Below are 19,994 nucleotides of genomic sequence, written 5' to 3'. Positions count from 1 at the left end.
ATCAGAGTGTCGTAACAGAAGGGGCCGATCACCCCTCGAACCAGGAACAAAAGCCGCCGGTTTGAAGAAACGAGACCCGTGGCGGTTATATAATTCTGCACCATCAGTTTTGTTCCAAAGCGGTTGGCGCAAACAAAGCTTTAGTGTGGAACAGCCTGCTTTCTGTGTAAGGATGAGTGTAGTACTTCTTCAGGTCACTGATAAACACTTAGTATACACCCTTTTTTTGCTTTGCCCCTGCTGCATTGCATAAATTATGGGAATAACTTCTGTTAAACAATCAGAGAAATGTTTAAATAATTTGGATATTGAGGAGGCTTTATTCTCCTCACAGATCATCCATCAAATATTAAAAGACAGCTCATTGGATTTAACAAATTACCATTAGCAGACTTTAAATAAGCCCCAGAATGTGATGTATATTGAATATTGCTGTACTGTATCACTATATAAAAGAGCTTTGGCTACAGGTACAGTAGAAGTCAAATTATTTGCCCTACTGTGATTGTTTTTCAAATATTTTCCAATTCAAGTTTAACAAAGCAGGGAGTTTTGCACAGTATCTTCTATAATATTTTTGGTTTTGGAGAAAGTCTTATTTGTTTTATTTCGGCTAGAATAAAAGCAGTTTTTTTTTTATTTTTAAAGGTGAATATTATAAGCCTTCCTAAGTATTTTTGTTTTTAATTGTCTACAGAACAAACCACTGTTATACAATGACTTGCCTAATTACCCTGACTTGCCTAGTTAATCGAATTAAGTCTTAAAGGCTGAATACTAGTATCTGAAAAATATCTAGTCAAATATTATGTACTGTCATCATAGCAAAGATGAAATAAATCAGTTATTAGAAATGAGTTATTAAAACTATTGTGTTTGTAAATGTGTTGAAAAAATCAGCTTTCTTTCAAACAGAAATTAGGGGAAAAATATACAGGGGGGCTAGTAATTCAGACTTCAACTGTATGCTTGTTATACCAATAACACAGATCGTAAGTTAATTATTATAAATCAATTGACCGAAAACTCACCAACATTAATAAAACAGATTGATGCATACTTGATACAGCAATATAAATAGACACTGTATATCTTTGTTTCCAAGAAATATGGTGCAAGTATGAGTGTACAACTACCTCTGATCATGAATTAAGATTAAATAGGTGGATCAAAACAGCTACTGAAGCTGTAATGTCGATTGGATGCAAACTCTCTTAAAGTTTGCAAAAAAAAGTTAATCTAAATGGGGTGGCTCGATGGCTCAGAGGTTAAACTCTTAGAAATAAAGGTATGCGAGCTATCACTGGCGTGGTACCTATTCGAAAGGTTTATATTTGTACCTAAAAGGTCCATATTAATACCACAAGGGTACAAATTAGAACCTAAAAATTTTAAGAGGAACACTTTTGTACTTTTTAGGTACTAATATCTACCCTTGAGGTATCAATATAGACCTCTTAGGTGCAAATTTGTACCTTTCGAAAAGGGACCACCCCAGTGACAGATTGCGTACCTTTATTTCTGAGAGTGTAACATTGTTGAATGACAGCAAGAAGGTCGTTGGTTTGAGTCCTGGCTGGGCCAGTTGACATTTCTGTGTGGAGTTAGCATGTTCTCCCCATGTTTGCGTTGGTTTCTTCTGGGTGCTCCGGTTTCCCCCTCAGTCCAAACACATGCGGTATAGGTGAACTGGATAAACTAAATTGGCCAGAAATAAAGGTACACAAGCTGTCACTGGGGTGCTACCTTTTCAAAATGTACAAATTAGTACCTAAAAGGTTCATATCAATACCTCAAGGGTACATATTAGTACTTAAAAAGTACAGAAGTGATCCTCTTAAAATTTTTAGGTACTAATATATACTTTTGCGGTACCAATATGGACCCTTTAAGTACAAATGTGTACCTTTTGAAAAGGTACCACCCCAGTGACAGCTTGTGTAACTTTATTTCTGAGAGTGCATGTGTGTAAATGCAAGAGTGTATGGGTGTTTCTCAGTACTGCGTTGCAGCTGGAAGGGCATCCGCTGAGTAAAACATAAGCTGGAAAAGTTGGTGGTTCATTCCGCTGAGGTGACCAAAGGGACTAAGCCGAAGTAATGAATACATTAGCTGTTGTCCTTTTAAAAGATGGCATTTCTATGATTAGTTTCTTATGCCATACTTTAAAATTTGCATTCAGTGTGATGGAAACCAAACTAATGAGCGCGCAATTGGCTGCTGCATTCATAAGCTCAACAGAAAAGTGTGGGATTGGTTGAAATTCTCAGCACTGTATAAAAAAAGATGCACAAAAAAAAGCCCTCCTGTGAATCCTTTTTTATTTTTTAAAATATTCATTCATTTTCTTTTCCGCTTAGTCCCTTTATTAATCTGGGGTCACCGCAGCAGAATAAATCCCCAACTTATCCAGCGTATGTTTTACGCAGCGAATGCCCTTCCAGCTGCAACACATCACTGGGAAACACCCATACACTCTCATTCACACACCAACATTACGAACAATTAACCTAATTCACCTATAGCGCATGTCTTTGGACTTGTGGGGGAAACCGGAGCACCTGCAAACTCCACACAGAAATTTCAATTGACCCAGCCGATGCTCGAATCAGCCCCTTTCTTGCTGTGAGGCGATAACGCTACCCACTGCGCCACAGTGCTGCCCTCTTTCTTAAATATTTTACTTAAGTTATTTTTAAGGGAGCCAGGAAATTTTCACAGTATTTTGTCTTGTTTTATTTCTTTTAGTTGTGGAATAAAGAAGTTTATTTTATTTTATTTTTTTACCATTTTCTTGTGGTCGATTTTATTAACTGCCTTAAGAAATATATATATATTTTTTTGCCTGATTGGCTAATAAACAACCCATTGTTGTCCAATGAGTTATAACCTAATTAACCTAGTTAAGTCATTAAATTAACCTAGTATCATGCAAAATAACTAGTGAGATATGATGTACTTTTATCATGGCAAAGACGAAAGAAATTAGTTATTAGAAATTGATACTATTATCTTCCAGTAAACAACACTTGGAGAATATTTGACATGAGGACTAATGTTTTTTTAGATTCAACTATATCAAATAGTAATGAAACAGAAATGGATGCCCTGTTTATTTTTTTCCTCAATTTCTCTTTAAAGTAGAAAAGTTTTTTCAACACATTTCTAAACATAATATTTTTAATAACTCATCTCTAATAACTGATTTATTTTACCTTTGTCATGATGACAGTTAATAATATTTTACTAAATATTTTTCAAGACACTTCTTTACAGCTTAAAGTGACATTTAAAGGGTAACTAGGTTAACTAGGCAGATTAGGGTAATTAGGCAAGTTATTGTACAAGGATGGTTTGTTCTGTAGACTATTAAAAATATATAGCTTAAAGGGGCTAATAATTTTGACCTTAAAAATGCTTTTAAAAAATTAAAAACTGCTTTTATTCTAGCCGAAATAAAACAACTAAGACATTCTCCAGAATAAAAAATATTATCAGACATACTGTGAAAATTTCCTTGCTCTGTTAAACATCATTTGTGAAATATTTAAAAAAGAAACAAACAAAAACAATCAAAGAGGGGCTTATAAATATCTGCATATAGAGCAATATCATAAACATTTTATAGATGAAAAATCTCAAAGAACAAAAAGTAAAACAATCTTCGACCACAGCAATTCCAATGTCACTTTAAAGAGGACCTATTGTGCAAAAATCACTTTTAAACACAGTTGTGTAGTAAAAGTGTGTGAATACAACCAGCCTCTAATGTAAAAAAATGTATTAATTCTATTTTTTAGATTCACATTTTATAAAAACAGTCCGCAGAAACACTTTTGATTGACATTCTCCCATTGTAATTGTGATCAGAGGGGGAAAGCCCGGCCCATTTGATCTCTCCCTCATTAGCATAGACAGCACTGAGTGGGATGCAGCCATCCGCCATTACAGGCATTATAAATGTCGAGATAGTCCTGTTTTGAATTCGCCACTATGCTGACACACAGACATTTGCAGCTCCCCCTCTTTAGACACAAGCACAATCTCATTTGAATTTAAAGATACAGTCAGCAAAATTTGAATTAATTTTGGCCTTAAAAGGATCTTTCAATTAGTACAATATTTGTGTGTTATTTTGTGCTGAATCTTCACATGCACACTCTAGGGGACATCAGAGATTCATTTCACATCTCATTTCACAACAAAAACATAATATGTCTCCTTTAAAATACCAAGCATAACGTTATTTTCACAGCGGATAAAAATAAATCTCTCAATCTCAGATCTCTCAATCTAAATCGTCTTTCAGTTGTGCTCAATGGAAGTTCCTCAAACTGGAAGTGCTGCCCACAATCTGACTTTGCAGAAAAAAGGTGAAGCTCCTCTGTTGTTATAGATCGTCCCTGAGAAAACAAACACAGTTGTTATTAAGGAGATGTGGTGATAAGGCCAGTTGAAGTGGCGGTGCAGTGAAGCGTTGTTTCCTGCACACAGAGTGCTGTCTGCTGATACGCCCTATCTGACATGCAAGAGTGCTCGGCTTCTTTGCCCGGCTTTTGAAGTCCCGCTGAGATCCGTTTGCCTAGGTTGGCTTTGAAAGATTTAATAATACTAAAAAAAATTTGGCCTTGACTAGATCTCTGCATAGGCTTGCCCTCCATCCGTCCATCCATACACCACTGTCTACACACAACACAGCTCTGTGCTTGATGGGATTTCAGAGTAAATCCTGCACACTGTAAACAGATATCTGTTAATTAGCTTCTGTATTTTGTGATTCACAAGTTTATTTGCGGTTGTGATTTGCATTATGGGATGTTGATCTCTGCTCTCTCAACTTTTGATGTTGAAAATGCAACTCTAACAAAGGCTACGTTTACACAGCAGGCAAATGTGGCCCGAATCTGACTGTTTTGCCAACATGTGACTCACATCTGTTTTTGTCGTGACAATATGAACAGTAAAAGCACATGGAATCTGATCTTTTCAATTTCAAAACTTGTGCCAATTTTATATATGGTATTAAATCAGATACAGATCTGATGTTTTGCAATCCAACCACAGTGTGAACGGTCATTTAGGAATTCATGTTACTTTTACATTATTTTAGTTCAACATACATCATTATTCTGTACTGGTTCTTGCTGCAAACATCCTCTACTCCTCAGCAGCATAGCAGGAGAGCACACAGGGCAAATACTTTACCCCAAACATTACGGTTGTTCATTTTGAATATTTTTTGACAACTGGCTGCTTATTACCCCTTAATGAGTTCACTACACACCGATGGTCAGATCAAATAACAAATCATCAGTGTTTTTGATCACAAAACACTTATTTTAGATTTCAAACACCGAAATACACATTAGTACTAGCAAAACAAACATTTACAGGTAATAAAAAAACACATGAAAACGGCAATAATCATATTAATATTAACAAAGTCTGACAACATGCTTTATTTACTTCATATAGGCTACACATTGTGTGCAGAATTAGACTTTGTGCTGTCCGTAACTGTAGTTTTGCGCGTCCCGGTCAGTTTAGGACCATGATCTGTTTACACTGGAAATCTGATATTGGCCACATTTATAACAACAGTGTGAACAGCTATGCAAAAAAGTCAGATCTGTGAAGAAAATCTGATTTAGGCACTAAGCCTCGCAGTGTAAACACAACCAGTGACTTTTATTGACATTTGATTAGTTTGAAATAATATATTGTATAACATATAATATATAGAGAAATAAGTCTGTAAACTAACAGTAAAAGTACTGGTAGTTCAATACAAGATTTTTGTAGTGTAATATACACCAACCCAGACAATATTTCACTTTAAACTATAAAAAATGTTAACAAAAGTCACTTTTTCAAACTTTTCAAAGTTAAAAGTTGTTGGAGGATAGATCAATGTCCCATAATGCAATTCAAAACTATAAATAAATGGGGAAAAATATAAAAACATGAATCATAAAATACAAAAATTGCTAATTTACGGATATATTTTAGTGTATATTTGTTGGAATAAATAAAGACACATTTGTACAAATCAAAATTAATGTTTTTTTTATTTAAAAAAATACTAGAATATTAGGTAATGATGATGATGATGTTCTTTAAAGACATTTTCTACTGTAAATATCTCAAAACTCCATTTGTGATTACCAATAAGCATTTCTAAGAACTTGTCATTTAATATTTTAAATAAGGTTAGTTACATTCAAAATGTCATTTTTTCAATATTTACTTTATTCCCCCTCAGATAAGAGATAATCAAATAGTCTAATATCTGATCTTGTCCCATCCTAACAAACCATACATCAGTGGGCAGATTATTTATTCAGCTTAGATTTGTCTAAACCTCAAATAAAAAAAGAGACTCTCAAATATACCTTACTGAAAATGAGTAAAAAAAAAAGTGGCTATAACATAAATATAGTTTAAATATATAAGTATATACATGTTCTCCCCATGGCGTGGGTTTCCTCCAGGTGCTCCAGTTTCCTCCACAGTCCAAAGACATGCACTATAGGTGATTTGGATGAACAAAATTGGCTGTAGTGTATGTGTGTGAATGAGTGTGTATGGGTGTTTCCCAGTACTGGATTGCAGCCGGAAAGGCATTCGCTGAGTAAAACATATGCTGGAAAAGTTGGCAGTTCATTCCACTGTGGTGACCCCTGATAAATAAGGGACTAAGCTGCAGGAAAATTAATGAATAAATAAACATTACTCCCTTTGTGACTGAAGAATTAGTTTATTAAGAATTAATTTATTAACTGGTTAATTTCACTAGTTTTGTTAGCAGTGACACTGTAAAAAAACTCTTGCTGACCTGACTTTTTTAGTTGAATCTAATGAATTTTTCTAGTCATCTCAACTTACAACAGTCAGTCTGACTAAAAAAATAAGTTAAACTTTGTATAACTTAAAAAAAATTTAGTTGAAACCCGATTAACAAATTAAAATAAGTTCAATTCCATTCCAGTTTATTTGTATAGTTTCAAAGCAGCTTAGTTACAATCAAATATAAGTTAACTACATACAGACATCATTAACCTTCAATTTTATTGCATATAGGTAATAGGCCCTTTCACACAGTGATAGCGGTAAAAATCCCGAAAACTTCCGGAACGACTTTACCAGTGTTCAAAAAAAGCTCTGTTCACACAGGCGATGACGTTATGGATTTTTTTCCGGAAAAGACCATTCTCATATCCATTATAAAATACCGGTAAATTCTGACATCATTAACCAGAAATGACCTCTAAACATCTGCCCTTGTATTTGTAAACATTTGACTACATTACAAACTCTGTGGATGGATAAGTAATGTGAACAACTTCAATGAAAACATATAGAGAAACACTTTCGCATGTCGAGATGCTCATACTATGTGTGTGTGCTGGCGCTCACCGGCTGCTCCACATGCACACGCGTCAGAGCTTGAAGGCAAACAAACAATGGCTTATCATAAGCATTTTATCAATATATTTTTTTACACAGTTTGCATTAAGAAGGAACATAGAAACGTTATCTGACTAACATCTAGCAGCTAAATGTGTCTGGAAAAATATTCACAGGCTTTTATTCTCATAAACCGCGCAGACGTGAATGCGTGTGTTCTGATTGGCTAAAGTAGACGTCTTACCTCAGAAGGTTCTAGATGTGCACACGCTCTTTCCGGCAATCTTCCTTCTGTGTTCACACAGCGCAGCATTCCTCAAATTACTAGTAATGTTACAACTTCTCCTTCCGGAAAATAGCCGGAGCGAATTTACTAGCATTTTCAAAAAGGGCCTGTTCACACATACACATATGTGTGAAAGGGGCTAATGTCTGTGTACATGTTTAATGAAGTGTATTTGTGTAGTAAGTTTATGTAATGTCCTCGAAGTTCTTGATGGTTGGCAATGGCATCATCTCTTCACAGGTCTTAAATCCTATCAATGTTACTGCAAAGTTTCTAGAGGCCTAAAATAATTAGCATAGCTGCTGTCCATAATGTATTTGAACAAGATATATTAAATGTCAATGCAAAAATGAAGCATTGTGAATGAAAATAGGAGTTATATAACCAAAACACAGAAACAAACATATAAAGCCTATTTCCAACAAAATGTCTGGTGTATTAAGACAGGTGGACTGTGTCCTACAGGTGGTTTGCAAAAGCCCACTCACCTGCATGAAGCTTGATCGTTGATGCATTGTGTGAATGTAAGTCTGTAAGTCTGGTTTTGAACCGAGAGTGTGTCTGAGCCTCAGACATTATCTGGAAGGCTAATCCAGAGTTTGGGAACAATAAATGAAAGACTCAACCTCCTTTAGTAGACATTGCTATTCTAGGTACTACCCGGAGCCCTGAGTTTTGAGATCTTAAAGAGCAGGTTGGAGTGTAGTGAGACAGAAGGTTGGTTAGATAAAAAAAGCGCTAGATTTTTTCAAAGCTAAGCTGAAGTTAAGCAACATAAACACATTTGTTGTCTTGACTTTTCGTCTTTTTTACAGTGTTACAGTTTTTTTTTTACAGCCTCTGACATTATCGGGAAGGCTATTCCAGAGTTTTAAAGCCATAAATGAGAAGGCTCGACCTCCTTTAGTAGACTTTTGTATTCTGGGTACTACCAGAAGCCCTGAGTTTTGAGATCTTAAGATCGGGTTTGATTGTAGCAAGACAGAAGGTTGGTTAGATATACAGGAGCAAGATTATTTAAAGCTAAGCTAAAGTTATGCAACATGAACACATTTGTTGTCTTGACTTTTTGAAATATTTTTTTAAAGGTGCTACAGATTTTGTTTTACAGCCTCTGACATTATCAGGAAGGCTATTCCAGAGTTTGGGAACAATAAATGAAAAGGCTCAACCTCCTTTAGTAGACATTGCTATTCTAGGTACTACCCGGAGCCCTGAGTTTTGAGATCTTAAAGAGCAGGTTGGAGTGTAGTGAGACAGAAGGTTGGTTAGATAAACAAGAGCTAGATTTTTTTTTTAAACCTAAGCTGAAGTTAAGCAACATAAACACATTTGTTGTCTTGACTTTTCGTCTTTTTTACAGTGTTACAGTTTTTTTACAGCCTCTGATATTATTGGAAAGGCTATTCCAGAGTTTTAAAGCCATAAATGAGAAGGCTCGACCTCCTTTAGTAGACTTTTGTATTCTGGGTACTACAAGAAGTCCTGAGTTTTGAGATCTTAAGATCGGGTTGGATTGTAGCAAGACATAAGGTTGGTTAGATATACAGGAGCAAGATTATTTAAAGCTAAGCTAAAGTTATGCAACATGAACACATTTGTTGTCTTGAATTTTGGAATATTTTTTTAAAGGTGTTACAGATTTTGTTTTACAGCCTCTGACATTATTGGAAAGGCTATTCCAGAGTTTTAGAGCCATAAATAAGAAGGCTCGACCTCTTTTAGTAGACTTTTGTATTCTGGGTACTACCAGAAGTCCTGAGTTTTGAGATCTTAAGATCGGGTTGGATTGTAGCAAGACAGAAGGTTGGTTGGATATATAGGAGCAAGATTATTTAAAGCTAAGCTAAAGTTATGCAACATGAACACATTTGTTGTCTTGAATTTTGGAATATTTTTTTAAAGGTGTTACAGATTTTGTTTTACAGCCTCTGACATTATTGGGAAGGCTATTCCAGAGTTTGGGAACAATAAATGAATAGGCTCGACCTCCTTTAGTAGACATTGCTATTCTAGGTACTACCCGGAGCCCTGAGTTTTGAGATCTTAAAGAGCAGATTGGAGTGTAGTGAGAAAGAAGGTTGGTTAGATAAACAAGAGCTAGATTTTTTTTAAAGCTAAGCTGAAGTTAAGCAACATAAACACATTTGTTGTCTTGACTTTTCGTCTTTTTTACAGTGTTACAGTTTTTTTTACAGCCTCTGATATTATTGGAAAGGCTATTCCAGAGATTTAGAGCCATAAATGAGAAGGCTCGACCTCCTTTAGTAGACTTTTGTATTCTGGGTACTACAAGAAGTCCTGAGTTTTGAGATCTTAAGATCGGGTTGGATTGTAGCAAGACATAAGGTTAGTTAGATATACAGGAGCAAGATTATTTAAAGCTAAGCTAAAGTTATGCAACATGAACACATTTGTTGTCTTGAATTTTGGAATATTTTTTTAAAGGTGTTACAGTTTTTGTTTTACAGCCTCAGACATTATCTGGAAGGCTATTCCAGAGTTTGGGAACAAAAAATGAAAAGGCTCAACCTCCTTTAGTAGACATTGCTATTCTAGGTACTACCCGGAGCCCTGAGTTTTGAGATCTTAAAGAGCAGGTTGGAGTGTAGTGAGACAGAAGGTTGGTTAGATAAACAGGAGCTATATTTTTTTAAAGCTAAGCTGAAGTTAAGCAACATAAACACATTTGTTGTCTTGACTTTTCGTCTTTTTTACAGTGTTACAGTTTTTTTTTACAGCCTCTGACATTATCGGGAAGGCTATTCCAGAGTTTTAGAGCCATAAATGAGGAGGCTCGACCTCCTTTAGTAGACTTTTGTATTCTGGGTACTACCAGAAGTCTTGAGATTTCAGATCTTAAGATCGGGTTGGATTGTAGCAAGACAGAAGGTTGGTTAGATATACAGGAGCAAGATTATTTAAAGCTAAGCTAAAGTTATGCAACATGAACACATTTGTTGTCTTGACTTTTTGAAATATGTTTTTAAAGGTGCTACAGATTTTGTTTTACAGCCTCTGACATTGTTGGGAAGGCTATTCCAGAGTTTGGGAACAATAAATGAAAAGGCTCAACCTCCTTTAGTAGACATTGCTATTCTAGATACTACCCGGAGCCCTGAGTTTTGAGATCTTAAAGAGCAGGTTGGAGTGTAGTGAGACAGAAGGTTGGTTAGATAAACAAGAGATAGATTTTTTTTAAAGCCAAGCTGAAGTTAAGCAACATAAACACATTTGTTGTCTTGACTTTTCGTCTTTTTTACAGTGTTAGAGTTTTTTTTTACAGCTTCTGACATTATCGGGAAGGCTATTCCAGAGTTTTAGAGCCATAAATGAGGAGGCTCGACCTCCTTTAGTAGACTTTTGTATTCTGGGTACTACCAAGAGCCCTGAGTTTTGAGATCTTAAGATCGGGTTGGATTGTAGCAAGACAGAAGGTTGGTTAGATATACAGAAGCAAGATTATTTGAAGCTAAGCTAAAGTTATGCAACATGAACACATTTGTTGTCTTGACTTTTTGAAATATTTTTTTAAAGGTGCTACAGATTTTGTTTTACAGCCTCTGACATTATCTGGAAGGCTATTCCAGAGTTTGGGAACAATAAATGAAAAGGCTCAACTTCCTTTAGTAGACATTGCTTTTCTAGGTACTACCTGGAGCCCTGAGTTTTGAGATCTTAAAGAGCGGGTTGGAGTGTAGTGAGACAGAAGGTTGGTTAGATAAACAGGAGCTATATTTTTTTAAAGCTAAGCTGAAGTTAAGCAACATAAACACTTTTGTTGTCTTGACTTTTCGTCTTTTTTACAGTGTTAGAGTTTTTTTTACAGCCTCTGACATTATCGGGAAGGCTATTCCAGAGTTTTAGAGCCATAAATGAGAAGGCTCGACCTCTTTTAGTAGACTTTTGTATTCTGGGTACTACCAGAAGTCCTGAGTTTTGAGATCTTAAGATCGGGTTGGATTGTAGCAAGACAGAAGGTTGGTTAGATATACAGGAGCAAGATTATTTAAAGCAAAGCTAAAGTTAAACAACATAAACACATTTGTTGTCTTGACTTTTTGTCATTTTTTTTTTTTTTTTACAGTGTTACATTTTTTACAGCCTCGGAAATTATCAGGAAGGCTATTCCAGAGTTTGGGAACAATAAATGAAAAGGTTCAAGCTCCTTTAGTAGACATTGCTATTCTAGGTACTACCCGGAGCCCTGAGTTTTGAGATCTTAAAGAGCGGGTTGGATTGTAGCGAGACAGAAGGTTGGTTAGATAAACAGGAGTGAGATTATTTAAATTTAAGCTAAAGTTAAGCAACATGAACACATTTATTGTTTTGACTTTTTTTCATGCTTTTACATTGTTACAGTTTTTTTTTACAGCCTCGGACTTTATTGGGAAGGCTATTCCATAGTTTTGGAGCCATAAATGAGAAGGCTCGACCTCCTTTAGTAGACATTACTATTCTAGGTGCTACCAGAAGCCCTGAGTTTTGAGATCTTAAAGAACGGGATGGATTGTAGTGGGACAAAAGGTTGGTTAGATAAACAGGAGCAAGATTATTTGAAGCTAAGGTAAAGTTAAGCTACATAAACACATTTGCTGTATTGACTTTTGATTTTTTTTTTTTTTTTTACAATGTACATCCAGCAGCATGGATTCCTGTGAACGTTTCTTTCTCGACTCTCCTGGAAAGATCTTTTTTTTTTCTTTCTGAGCTGCACATTTCCCCTCATGCTCCCTAAATGTCATTAATTAGCCGAGGTTAAAATAACATGGAATGGAAGCATGTAATGTGAGCGTAATTAACCACCTGAGAGAAGCCACATAAAAGCTCATTACAGGATAATTACTGCTGGTTTCAGCCCGTGAGAGCAGTCTTGGCTGGGACGGAGATTCCAGGTTTTTTTCCTGAGGTATATGTTTTCCTCACGTATGGAGATATGACAGGGGAAGGAGGGTTTTGGATGAGAATTGCATTGGTGATTTTTTTTTGTATAAAGCCTGGGGTGAGTGTGAATGTGAGCGACTGGAGATCCATTGTGTTTTATTTTAGTGTTCTGTATGTGTGTGTTTGTGTGTGTGTGCTAGTTCGGTCTTCAGTTGTGTACATGTACTTCCCATACTTACAGGTGTGTATGCATGATTTATGAGTGCGATTCTTACCTTAGGCAGATATTTGTTTGATGACAGAGTTGGATCTTTCAGGTGGATAATTGCTGGAGACTTGCTTGTGGAAATTGAAAACTTGACTTCTCCGTGTAGCTCCGGGCTCAAAGTATTCAGATGTTTTATTTATATAGAGAGAGAGAGAGAAAGAGAGAGTGAGAGCAGCAAAAACATGCAGGAATCTTTAGAAGCTTGTTTCCGCTATGGAAGTGTTAATTTTGACTTTTTTTTTGCTTCAATTTTTACATTTTTCTCGCACTTACTAAGTTCAGTTCAGACTTTTTAAAAATCAGAGTTGCTTCATATGTTTATATTTGACAGATTGTGTTGTGTAATGCCGAGTTCAGACCTCACGATTTTCAAAGTAGTCACGTCATAGATGTTTTCACACTGCATGACTATCTGGGGTAGCGTTCTGTCCGTGTTGTGTTTACACTGTAGGGTAGATCAGCATCAAGGTTTGACACTGCATGACTTTACAATAGGAAGAATCGCAGACATCTTTGTCTTGGTCCACAAACTACGGCCCCGTTTACACTAGAGCGTTTTAGTTTTATAACGGCGTTTTAGATCAAAAACGATCCGCCTCCACACTAGTGTTTCACCTAGCGTCTCTGAACATATCTCCGTTCACACTTTGCCACCAAAAATGTATAGCATGTGACCATTCGCGCACTCTGGGCATACGCATTCTAGTATAAACAGAAAGCATGTGTCTCGCTCGGAATTTGGTTATAGTTAGTCAACAAACGCCGGTTGAACATCAAACGCGACCTACATCTCACAACCAAACAAATGTAAGAAGTGACATGGAAACAACGTAAGTCATGTAGTATATCTTTTGTTATTCCTACATAATGAGAAAGAAGCCTTTAGTGGGGTAGAAAATGTACTTATTTTGCTCACTTGACTTTTAAAGGGAACTAGCAATTTCTCTCAAACATTTTTTCTTTTTCGACCCAGTTGTGTAATAGCTCGGATGACATGTCAAACAGACACAGGTGCTCCTGCCAAATTTACACTAGTTTGTCTTCCATTTCCATTTCTTGAGTCTAAATAGACCAAAAAGAAACTGCATTGCAAAAAAATACTTTTCTAAATCTTACATTTTTTTGTCTTGTTTGTATTTATTTATTTTGTTTAACAAGGTCAATGCTAATTAATCAACAATAAAACTGTAAATAAGCCAGAATAAGCCACAAGGGCAATTTTTTATCTCTTGCCCCCTGCCAGATTAAAAAAAAGCAACCTAAAATCAAAGTCCAAATTAAATTTTTATTTTTTAAAATTTTTTATTTTTGTTTGTTTTAAAGAAAAACTCACTTAATTTTGACATTATTTCTTAAAAAAACACCATCTTTTGCTCGTCTAAAATAAGTATCTTGATTTAAGAATCGTAAAATATTTGGACTAGAAATAAGACAAAAAAATTCTAAATTGACTAAACTCAGATTTGGTTGAAAAAGTTTTAGAATAAATAATTCTATTAGAATTACTATTAAAACTAGAACTATTAGAAATATAAATCAAAATTCAACCTCCCAAAAAGCTGAATTGTGGAACATTCGCTCAGATTTGCTTGAAAAATGCAGGAAGAGTGAAATTAAAATCTAAATTGTGAGATTATTTCGAAATTGCATGAAAAGTAAATTCAGATTGTGTAAAATAAACTCAGAATTACATGCGGGAAAAGATCTAAATTTTGAGATAGAAACATATAATTCAACCCTCAAAATTGTGAGATTTAAGGTCAGATTTGCTTTAATCTGTCAAAATCACCAGCAATCTAGTCCATACAGATTGCTGGAAAACTACAAATCTGTCATGCACCACACACCCACACCTGTTCCGGTTCTTCTTTGATTACACACACACACAGCTGGGAGCTACTCAAAGACTGATTACATGGACAGCACACAAACACACAGACTTTGCTGAGTCTTGTAACACTACGAAGCGTTGTCCTCTCTCTTCCTGTCTAGCTGTGTTTTGAACCCTTGCCTTGTTTTCTCGTTTTGATTTCTTGCTGCCTGTATTGACCATTCGCCTATTTGTGACCTCGATTCTAGATAATCTGCATGTATCTGTTTACCCCTGTTTTGACCGTTGCCTGCCTGACTAATCTTATAAATAAACTGCATGTGGATCTTCAACCCCGTTGTCCAGCACCGTTGTATTACACAAACATTGTGATATTGTGAATAAATTATTAATAAAAAGTGCTTAGTGTAGAACTGCATAAATAATGGCCAAACTGTGGGATGCGATTCAACCCCTTCAAAAAAATTTAAGATAAAACTTTGGAATTGTACAAAAGAGTAATAATTATGTGATCTAATTTGAAAATTGCATTGAAAATGCTAAATTGTAATACATAAACTTAAAACTACATGAACAAAGGTAAGAATTGTGAGATAACTTGCATAAAAAAATACAGAATTGTCTCATAATTATAAATAATCCATTACTTTGTGTTAATCCTCACTAAAAAAGAAGAAAAAACTCATCAAATCATAATAAATCATGAGGACCACTGGCCCATTGACATCTAACTGCCATTTATCAATCAATTCCCAGTTGATAGAATTCCAGCCCATTTGTTGCCATTCGATTTTGACTGCAAAACGTGTGCTCCATTGGTGCTGCTGTATCAAGAGATACGGTAGTTCTGATCACTTTCTGTTCTTGCTGTTTCCAGGAATCTCACCAGAGTTCTGCTGACTTCCGGTTCTACATCGAGAACCACACTCGAGACGACGTGAGCCGAAAGCAGGTGCGGATTTATCAGCTCTACAGCCGAACCACCGGCAAACACGTGCAAATTCTCGGCAAGAAGATTAACGCCAATGGAGACGATGGGGGCAAGTACGGTACGGGAGTCTCCTGTGCTTAAAAAAACAACATCTTTTGCTTGTCTAGAAAAAGTGTCTTGATTTAAGATTTTTTAGATGTTTGGACTAGAAACAAGACACAAAAAGTCTGAATTGACTCTAAACCATACCTGTCAACATTGGGATGTGAAAATAAGGGATATGCCCACGATAATAAGGGATTCCTGCTCTGACTGCTTTCCTAACTGTTTATGCTCACTTAGGACACATTTACTTGTGTTTGAAAAAAACCCACCAAGATCAACATCTTTAAATATTATTATTAGTTATGTGTATATCTGTTTAAACAAGCACCCAAAACCCAGACTTTTGCTCTGCTTCAAATAATGAGTACAGAATCCGTTTGGGAAACAGTGTCTATTTATCACTATGGAGCGCGTCAGCGAACAGTAATGCAGACTGTTTTGAGGATTGCATATGAAGGGAATCGCGCTGTTTTTATGTTTATTTGAAGCCTAAACAAAGCAAAAGCACAGAACAGACTCACATTTAAGAGTAAGGGACGGCCCCTGGTGGTCTGGCGGTACGGGTTGCGCATAGGGAGGCTCGACTCCTTAAATGTTTATTTGCCATCCTTCAGAGAAGGAAAAATACCAACACAATCTCATGGCAATTCATAACTTTTTCATTTAATGGTTTATTCGTATGAATTCGTACAATCTAATTCGTACAATTTAGTACGATTTAAATTAAACTGTCACCCCCAATGACAGTTGGGGTTAGGGGTGGGGTCAGGTGCCACGCCTCCTTTTTAAAATCGTACCATTTCGGACGACTGAACTCGTACGAATTCGTACAAATTAGCCACTAAACTGGCAAAACGTAAAATACTTACGTTTTCTCGTGAGATCAGGCTGGAAATACGGGAGAAATACGGGAAAATACCTTTAAGGGATGATAGCAGGATAGAACTGTAAAATACGGGTGAATCCCAGGAAAAACGTGAGGGTTGACAGGTATGCTCTAAACTCAGATTTTTGGAATAAAAATTCTGAACTATAAGACAGCTCTAGCTTTAGCTCTTGACTCTCTGATCTGCTCTTGAACACATTATGTAGAAAGGAACATTCGTACTGTTTTTGAAAATAGGCTCATTTTACAACTACCCTGGAGTTAAACAGTTTTCCAATTCAATTAACTGATCTCTGCCGTGGTGGGGGCTCTTTTAGCTTAGCATAAATCATTGAATCAGATTAGACCATTAGCATCTCACATTTCAGTTTTGACGATTTTCAATCCTCTGTACACTTTACAAAATGACTTTTGCTGCCTGTTCAAACTACTTATTTAAATGAGTTGAAGCAACACACTTATTCAGTTCTTAACTTTTTCAATTTTTATGTTTAATCCACTTAAATTTGTTAAAATTTTCAAGTTAACTTAATCGATTTGTGTTGAGACAACATTAAGGAATTGTGTGGGACCCAGCTTTTTTACAGAGTAGTTACATTATGTACTAAGAATGACAGGAAATAAAACGTTTCTATTGTCTAGGTCAGTGGTTTTTAACCTGTGGGACGGTATTGCAGCTGTTATTAATAAAAATAACATTTTTAATACAAAATGTCTTGTCATAATTGAATGTATTATGACTAATATGGTGTTTAAGTGTTTTAAATTATTGATATACGTTTTATTTATATTTGCTGAATACAATACATTGTGCTCTAGTTCTCTACTGATTTTGACTGCTTGCCTGAACTAAGTACCTGCACTAGCCCATCCAAGGTTTGAGAAGTAAGATAATACTTATATTGATAAAATAAGTTAGTGCAGGCATTAAGATGCTTAAAACCTGCTCAAAAGATGGTCACACTTTATTTTGATGCTCCGTTTGTTGAATTTAAGTTACATTGCATCTACATGTTAAGTGTCCTGGCTAAAATTCCCTCTTGGCCCTTAACCATCATGGCCTCCTAATCATCCTCATCCATTGAATTGGCTCCGTCACTGTCTCTCCACTCCCCCTATAGCTGGTGAGCGCACTGGTGCCGTTGTCCTTTGGCTGTCGTTGCATCATCCAAGTGGATGCTACACACTAGTGGTGGTGAAATGCGCTATATAAATACACATTACATTACATTACAAGTAATTGTCATTAGATTATAAGTAGACGGTTAGGTTAGGATTAGGGTTAATGTAAGTTGACATGTACTTGCAAAGTTTCTTATAGTCAGTTAAATGTCGTTGAAGGAGCAGAATCAACAGACATTAAGCAGACAGTCTACTAATACTCAAATTACTAAATAAAGTGTTACCCAAGAAATTGTCCAAAATTATCCGCAGCAGTCCTGCAAAATGAGTATAGGCCTATGTAAAAACATTATTTTCAAATGTAAATCTAATGGTATTTATCAAACTCACAGAAGCAATGACACATTAACACCCTTTCACTCAGGAAGCAACAAGCGATGAATTTGCCGCACACTGATGCCTGTATCTCTCCTAGTGAAAGCATTTGTCTGGTCGAGTCGTGGTTTCCGACAATGCTTAAGTTACAATCAACAATTTGACACAGATGTTGCGCAAAATAGAGACCAAACCAAAAATCTCTCCTGCGCAGCACTAGTCTGAATGTTCTCTGCTATAGCAGATTTATCCGCTGATGGTCTACCAGCTGTTGGTTTTCTTTTTTATACCTTTATGAGTTAAACATAATAGAAGATATTCTGAAAAATGCTGGTAGTACAGGCACCCACTGACTTCCATAGTAGAAAAAAAAAAATACTATGGAAGTCAATGGGTGCCAACTACCAGCTTTTCAAACCTGGAAGGGTTTTCATTTTCCAGAGACCCGGAAGGGTCGTGATGGTGGGGAAATAAATAGGTTTAAGAAAAAAAATAGGTATAGGAAAACTTTTTTTTAAAGGTTTTTGCATTCCCTCGCAAAGATGTCTTGCGTTATCTCGCAAAACTGTTTCTCTACAAACACTTCCTGTTCACTTCATTCATATCAACCCTCCCGTTTTTGCTCAAATTCTCCCGTATGTTACCATTCTATCCCAGGGGTGAAGCAGTGGCGCAGTAGGTAGTGCTGTTGCCTCACAGCAAGAAGTTCGCAGGTTCGAACCTCGGCTCAATTGGCATTTCTGTGAGGAGTTTCTCCCTGCGTTCACGTGGGTTTCCTCTGGGTGCTCCGGTTTCCCCCACAGTCCAAAGACATGCCGCGGGTGAATTGGGTAGGCTAAATTGTCCTTAGTGTATTAGTGTATGAGGTTGACAGGCCCAGACGACAGGTGTAAAAAAAAGTCTTTATCATATGGACAAGTGTAAATAAAGGACTTGTTCCAAAGCGCTGACCCCGCAACCATATGGGACTAAGGCCAAAGAAGAAGAAGTTACCATTCTATCATCCTTAAGTATTAGTATATTATTATTAAGTATAATCATTAAGTATTTTCCCATATTTCTGATATATTTTAGTCTTGAAAGCATGCTGAAATCAATATAAAAATCTGAAATATGAAAAAAATAATAATATAAAAAGCCTCCGTAGGTGCCAGCTACCAGCATTCTTCAAAATATCTCCTTTTATGTTCTTGAACAAATGAGTAAACAATGGCAGAATTTCCATTTTTGGGTCAACTTTATCTCTTTGACGGTTAGATTTACTAACCTGGTGAAATTGGCATGAGAGCGCAATCCCATAAAAGCGGCGGTGGGAGTGGGAAGTTTTGTGAGTTAGATAGGCTTTTTTGGGTGTAAAATAATTCCTTAAAATGTGCACTGCCTACCACAAACCTTAGTAAATCAACGTGCATGATTCATATGAACACTAACACAAATTTAAAGTCCGAAAGAGAAACTCCTCCAAGTTATAAACAATACAATGATCCACAGAAATCAGGGTCCACTGCTTTTGTTTCACAGTGTGTCAGTAAAATAGTACTCACTTGATTCTACACAATTCATTCAAGCTGACAAAAATCGATAAAGTTAACTTAATATTTTTTGTACCAATGTAACTTAATTAAATAATTAAGTTGTCCCGAAATGAATTAGGAAGTGTTGTTTCAGCTCATTTTAAATCGGTAGATTGAACATGCAGGTGCCACCATGGCTCAGTGGTTACACTGTCACCTCACAGCAAAAAGGTCACTGGTTTGAGTCCCGGCTGGGTAAGTTGACATTTCTGAGTGAAGTTTGCATGTTTTCCCCGTGTTCGCATGTGGGTTTCCTCTAGGTGCTCCGGTTTATAGTTTAATTGTATGAACTAAATTGGCCACAGTGTATGAGTGTGTATGGGTA

General features: G+C 36.2%; 1 protein-coding gene across 2 annotated transcripts in view; it reads left to right on the top strand.

Moving 5' to 3' along the window:
* fgf24 (fibroblast growth factor 24) overlaps nucleotides 1-19,994 on the top strand; it is a 39,555-nt gene that overhangs the window by 3,059 nt on the left and 16,502 nt on the right. Inside the window, exon 3 of one of the 2 annotated variants that reach the window (XM_087280258.1) lies at nucleotides 15,554-15,716. In XM_087280258.1, the coding sequence (XP_087136384.1) occupies nucleotides 15,554-15,716 (163 nt within the window). 2 annotated transcript variants of the gene reach the window in all.

Source organism: Danio rerio, chromosome 14, assembly GCF_052040795.2.
Source record: "Danio rerio strain M-AB ecotype USA chromosome 14, GRCz13ab, whole genome shotgun sequence".
Lineage (NCBI taxonomy): Eukaryota > Metazoa > Chordata > Actinopteri > Cypriniformes > Danionidae > Danio > Danio rerio.
Note: the sequence above shows the minus strand (reverse complement) of the source record. Positions and strands in the feature narration are given on the sequence as shown.